Source organism: Thamnophis sirtalis, unplaced genomic scaffold (genome assembly GCF_051295495.1).
Source record: "Thamnophis sirtalis isolate CommonGarterSnake01/CBP01778 unplaced genomic scaffold, rThaSir2_p1.2 scaffold_3, whole genome shotgun sequence".
Classification (NCBI taxonomy): Eukaryota; Metazoa; Chordata; class Lepidosauria; order Squamata; family Natricidae; genus Thamnophis; species Thamnophis sirtalis.
Window position 1 is genome coordinate 124,317,153 of NW_028261383.1, and position 6,841 is coordinate 124,323,993.

The 6,841-nt window shown below is 38.8% G+C and overlaps 1 protein-coding gene across 3 annotated transcripts in view; it reads left to right on the forward strand.

Annotated features, from left to right (window-relative positions):
• The window catches only part of RECQL5 (RecQ like helicase 5), a 76,396-nt gene that overhangs the window by 10,758 nt on the left and 58,797 nt on the right, over positions 1-6,841 (forward strand). For all 3 annotated transcript variants that reach the window (XM_087709932.1, XM_087709930.1, XM_087709933.1), the window contains exon 8: positions 212-294. In XM_087709932.1, the coding sequence (XP_087566058.1) occupies positions 212-294 (83 nt within the window). The remainder of the gene's footprint in view (positions 1-211; positions 295-6,841) is intronic.

A 6,841-nucleotide genomic window follows, 5' to 3' on the forward strand; every position in this document is an offset into this window, starting at 1 on the left:
CTGTATTCTTATATGAAAGAGAAGTATACCCAAAAAGAATGTAGTTTCAAATTGCTGCAGTACTTTTATAGGATTTAAATAAAATGTATATTTGTTTGTAGCATCATTATGCAACTAAGGATAATGTAACATTGTTGTGAATAAATGGCTTTCTGAATTCAGTGCTTCAGGACATAGATAGCTTTGATTATGCTGGTTTATGTTTCCCCAGGGAAAACGAGGTTCCTTGAAGGAGTCTGATAAAGCTGTGATGAAAGCCTTTGAGTTTATGGTCACCTTCGCTGAAAATCTTTTGTAAGTATAGATGGATACTTAAATGGTTGGAAGCTTTCTCTTCTATGCTGTGGTGTGTGTGTGTGTGTGTGTACCATAGTAGCATCTGTAGTAATTTTATTATTTGATAAAATGGTCAAGACTAAGATTGGGCTGATAGCACAAGAGGCCTATGTTCTATCAGTTTTTCCTTCAGAGGATCTGTGAGAAACCTGCCCCTCTATATTACCATTTTTGGGAAGCTTCTCTTCATTGAAAAAAAAAGGTGTGAAGCCTAACAGCTTGAGGACGAAAAATTTAATAGGTTGCTACATAGTTACTGATGTTCCTTATTTAAAATAGTAGCTGCAATATTCAGTAATTAGTGTAGAAATTGCAACCTGTGCAAAAATAAATTCTATATTTAAAATAAATTGTGTTGATGGAATCATGAGGAACTTACTTTTGCAGTAAGACAGTAATGTATAGGTGCTAAACATAGGAAAATATAGGTTTGTCTGTAGTCTAGTATGCCGTTGTTGGATTTCTAGAGGGCATTTAATATACCGTATTTTCACGACCAAAAGCCGCACCGGATTAAAAGCCGCAGTATCAATTAACGTTAATTTTTCAAACTTTTTCCACATATAAAGCACACCGGGTTATAAGCCGCACGTTTCCCGACGCTTCTGGACATCTGTTGCAGTCGCGAGGAGGAGCGGAGAACAGCGCGAAGGTTCTTGGCGCTCCAGGAAGCTACGAAAGCAGTTGGGAGAGGCGCACGGCTTGGTTTCTCCTCCCTGGACGTCACAGCAGCAGCCCCAAACTCACTGATCTCAGTGTTTTTCGCATCGGGGTGTGCTGCAAGAGCATGCCCCGATGCGAAAAACACAGAGTTTGGTGCGCTTGGGGCTGCGACGCGACGTCCAGGGAGGAGAAACCAAGCCGTGCGCCTCCCCCAGCTGCTTTCGTAGCTTCCTGGAGCGCCAAGAACCTTCGCGCTGTTCTCCGCTCCTCACGACTGCAATAGATGTCCAGAAGCGGCTTTTGGGGCTAATGGGGATTGGATTTCCAGCTCGATAGCCCCTGCCGCTTCTGGACGTCTATTGCAGTTGTGAGGAGCCGAGGAGAGTGCGGAGAACAGCGCGAAGGTTCTTGGCGCTCCAGGAAGCCCCGAAAGCAGCTAGGGGAGGCGCACGGCTTGGTTTCTCCTCCCTGGACGTCGCAGCAGCAGCCCCAAGCACACCGATCTCTGTGTTTTTCGCATCGGGTTTTCCATGCCCCGATGCGAAAAACACAGAGATCGGTGCGCTTGGGGCTGCTGCTGCGACGTCCAGGGAGGAGAAACCAAGCCGTGCGCCTCCCCCAGCTGCTTTCGGGGCTTCCTGGAGCGCCAAGAACCTTCGCGCTGTTCTCCGCACTCTCCTCGGCTCCTCACAACTGCAATAGACGTCCAGAAGTGGCAGGGGCTATCGAGCTGGAAATCCAATCCCCATTAGCCCCAAAAGCTGCTTCTGGACATCTATTGCAGTCGTGAGGAGCGGAGAACAGCGCGAAGGTTCTTGGCGCTCCAGGAAGCCCCGAAAGCAGCTGGGAGATCTTTTTCCACATATAAAGCGCACCGGGTTATAAGCTGCACTGCCGGTTTTGGGTCAAATTTTAGGATTTTCAGTGCGGCTTATAGTCGTGAAAATACGGTACTATTACAGAGATGCCAGGCAATAATGGTGGGCAGGACTGAGGCTCACATGTGGATAGGAAAGATATATTTTCTTACTTAGTTTGTGGGGCTTTAATTGAAGACGGGGGTTGTAATTAAGAGGTTCAAAAGCTTTTTCTGGATCTGTACCTTCATTCAGAAGCAGCATCATGATCAGTGATATCAAATATTTAACAAATTCATTTACAGAGCACTAGTTGGTTAGCTTTATCCATATTACGGTTCAATAAGAAAAAGTCAAGACTTTATGATTATATGGTTGTATTTGCATACTTATTTTGGCAATAAGTTTGAGCTTGCCATTGGTTTCTTCCAGGATTTTTTCCCCGACTTTCCAATCTAGCCTACAACTTCAAATTTCATTAGAAAAGAATGCATGTTGCTTGAAGTTGAACTATGGAGCCCTGGGTGCTTTGTAAGCTTGGTTGTTTGCTTGCGGTTATTTCATTACCAAATAGGTAACATAATCAGGAATAGTTAGATAATGACATGTTTGCAAGCAAACAACCAAATTCAAAGCTCACCAAGGACCCCACAACTTCTAATTTTCTGGTGGCTTTCCATCCAAATGCTGACCAAGTATTACAGTGTTTTGCTCAGGGATGGGATTCTACCGGTTCAGGCCAGTTTGGGTGAACCAGTACTTCCGAAGATCAGCTGAGAGCAACCAGTCTGTTCCGACCTTCAGGTGGGCCGCCCCTGAGCTATACCCACCTATATTTCCTTGATTTTTAGCCCAGCTGATAGGGGCGACAGAGTGAATTGCCTCAGCTGTTTTCCTGACAACTGTGCACATGCACCAGCGTGTGTCAGGCATGACAGGCGCACACGCACTTAGGGAACTGGTTGTTAAACCGGAAGGATCCCACTCCTGGTTTTGCTTTTTCAAGATCAGCCCAAGTTGCGTACATGATGGTAACATGGTAGAATAAGGTTACAAGACGACAATAAAAATTTGTTTACATCATTCTTGAATAATTGTTGCTCATTGGTACTACAGTGTCATTTCATATATTTATTTACTTCCATTCCAGTGTTAAGACTTGTAAGGTGAGTTGATCTATTCTGAAATAAATTATTTTGGGGGAGTTGCTACCTAAATCTTGGAATCACGGGGGTTTATTTGTGAAGCTATTGGAGTTTCATTTATTTTGTATGTTTTCTTCCCAGGGCTTAATGTAGAATATGATTCTGTATTCACCATACCTTTTTTGAGGCAGATTATAATCTAATATCTGGGCAATATTACTCAGTATTCTGTGGCCAATTATAGACTTGATGTTTTAGTCAGGAGTTATGCCTACTCTACCACACTGCTTGAAAGGAATAGATTTTTCTATTAGCACATAGAAAAGATAATTTGGGGGGGGGAGATTTTTCGTATACTCTACATGTAGAAAAGACAACATAAAGCAAATTGTTCTTCAGGGACTTCAACTGATCCTCAGCTAAGTACTTTTCATTAGGGCAGTGATTTGAATTAAAGGGCAAATCTGAATCAGCAGCTTTCTGTATATGTACTTCACACCTGTTAGGAACACTTTGAAGCAACTGCATCTTTTCCTGGGGCCACCCAGCTGTCTTCTACAGCTGGCATGTAAACCCAGGAAAATTCACATTTGGCTTAAAGCATTTCTAGCTGTTGGTACAAGTATGTTCATCTGTGGCTCAAATGGCATAACCTTTGAATTGTTGTCCAACCATATTTTTATGGCAGTTGCCTGACTACTGTATAAGTGAGAATGGAGATTACTCTTGTAACATGCTTTTTCTTATCTCTATGACTGCTTTGGGTCATTTTCTTCTCCTATTCTTGAGTGGTTCTAGGTTTCATATTGGTTGGGATAATATGTAGATTTGGCTACATATTGAATGAATGGCAATTGAAAACCATTAGAATGAGAATAATGTTTTCATTGTTTGTTATGGAAATAATCCTAACTATCCATAATACCTCCAAATTGTTGGTGAAAATTTTCATGAAATCAACATTTGCATGGCCCTGTGTAATACTCAGATGTAGCATCCAAGTACCCATGAAAGATCTTGTGTATGTAAGAATTTGTACATATGCTGTATGAAAAATGTTACAGTATATTTACTTGGACAACAAAATAGATTGTATAAAGGATTAGGATATTCTTTATTTTAAATAACAATTTGATTATTTTTGTTCATAACATTGTGTTTAGATGTAACGATGCTATAAATGGACCAACTTTCAGGTAATTTCACATTTAAAAAGTTTGCTAGAGAAAAAAGTTAAGTAGATAATCTTCAGAAAAACTATATATAATCTGAAGTACAAAATTGGCCTTTTGAAAGATTAAATGAAAATTTTGGAGACCACAGACATTTATTGTTCAGTTTTCCATTGCAAATAGACACCATCCTTGCATCAAAAACACAGCAGAATCCTGGTTGTTTAATGCAAACTTCACTTGGAGTAAGTCCTCGGATGCTAGTTCGTTTTGTGCTTTAACAGCAGCAGTTTCCTCTTTGATGCATTCATTTCTAAACTCAAAAGATAAAACAGCAAGAAGAAGCATCTCTTTATACTGCTCAGTCCTCTGTAGTTAAAATATTGTAAAGGCAAGTGATCTGATGATTTACTCAGAACTCAGTTTATTCCTTTCAGTTGAACAGCAGCCAAAGATCACAGCAAACAAAATGAGGACAATGATGATAGTGAAGAATGAAACTATCACCACTAGTCCCCCTAGAACCCAATCATCCGTCAGAATCCGTGTTTTCATATCTTCTACAAATTGAAAAGCTGCTTGCTTTGCAGTTGGCATTGTTTCCAGGCCCTGAAGAATGCAGGAAATGAAATGTATATGTACACTTATCTAATTGGGAATGTTTTAAAAAATTCTCTAGTCAAAGTTATTTCCAGGCTAGCAATTCTCAAACAATACAGGTAGTCCTTAACTTATGACCAGTTGCTTAGCAACTGTTCAAAGTTACAATGGAATTTACCTTCAGGCCAGTGGCGGGATTAAAAAAAAAATATTACCGATTCTGTGGGCGTGGCTTAGTGGGCGTGGCAGGGGAAGGATATTGTAAAATTTCCATTCCCTCTCCACTCCAGGGGAAGGTTACTGCAAAATCCCCATTCCCTCCTGATCAGCTGGGATTCTGGAAGCAGAGAATAGATGGAGGCGGGGCCAGTCAGAGGTGGTATTTACCGGTTCTCAGAACTACTCAAAATTTCCGCTATCAGTTCTCCAGAATTGTCAGAACCTGCTGAATACCACCTCTGCTTCAGGCTACTTATGATCCAGATTCTAACTTCCAATAATCAAAGCCCCTCACTTGTTATGTGAGCAAAATGAATTGAAATACTGTTCCTAGTGTGGACATGTCTGATATAGACTGCCAACTTTGCTACTATTTGAACTTACAATGTGAACACATGCTAAGTGATATTTCACCTTGTACTAAGCAATAATGTGTTTGGTATTTTGAATAAAGCAATCCTGGTTTATTCAAAAAACCATGTTTAAACCAACTATGACATAGTATAAATCAGGCATTGTGATGTGTACTAGAATTTTTGAACAATCCAGCTATTTTTTTATCCTTGCAATTAACAATAGTGAATTCAAGCTGTCAGCTGATATTGTTGGGCATAATTTTTCCTATGTCTCACAAATGTTAATGTTCTACCTTTCAAACAGAAATTTCTCATATTTAGCATTTCAATTTTTAAGTAAAAGTGACATGGCTAATTATCTTAGTATGAAATGTCATTTTTTTAAAGGCAACATTTTAAAGCCACTTCTACAGTAATTTTCCCTATTTTGATTTCACTTAAGAACATGAATTATGCATTGAATCAGCAAATGTAAAGTGAACTGATTAAAGACTGAAAATTAAACATTAGCTGGAGTCAGCCTTTTTATAACTAGTCTTTCCAAATTTTGCATTGAATCTGGTTTGGAATGAGAAGAGGCTAAGTAAAATGTAAATAATTTCCCTATTATAGGGGCATACTCAGTTTGAATGTTTGAAATGTTGTTATTTATCTGCACATTAGTGACTCCATTTATCTGAAAGCTTCTTTATAGTATACACATTTTATTTTAAAAGGATCTTTTATTTATTACTACATTCAGCCAATATAGATAGAAGCAACAAAAATCTTTGTAAAAATTCATCTGTGAGCCTTCAGGACTTTTTGGAATCCCAGAAACACTTCCTATAAAATGATGATTACTTTCCCAACAGCAATTCCTTCAAATCTCAAATCCTTATAAAACAGCCATTTGATGTAATAATTTTAATATACTTGGAGAATATAAAAGCAAAAGAATCACTCTGTTCTTACCTTTGTATAGATTTTGTCTATACTAGATGTGATTTGTTTCTGTGGAAGTCTATCAAGTACACTCCTGTCTGCTGAAAGACCTTATTCACTTATGTGAATTGCAAATACAGAATATCTAATATAGGTATTTGTTCTTTAGTAAATCATTAGCACACTAATAGATTATTTCTCCTCCAATACAGAAGTTTATTTGCAATTCTGTTGTTATAAATACTGCTGTAAAATTATTTTCATCATGATTAATCTACCTTCAAAACTGAATTTGTCATAACTAGAAGAAAAAGCACTCTGGAAAAATTTCTAATTTGCTGAGAATCCCCCCCCCCTTTTCCGTTTGTTGGGAAATATATTTTGGTCCTGAGTTATCTATTTTCTTATGGATTATAAAGATATAATAAAAGTGGCATTTGCAGTAAAGATGAGAATGGAGAGACCCAGGTTCATATATTATTTATTTCTACAGTAGAAAGAAGTTGATTGTTTTATTGTTCATTATAAATGCTCATACAAAGGTTCCTTCTTGAGCAGGTAATTATTGT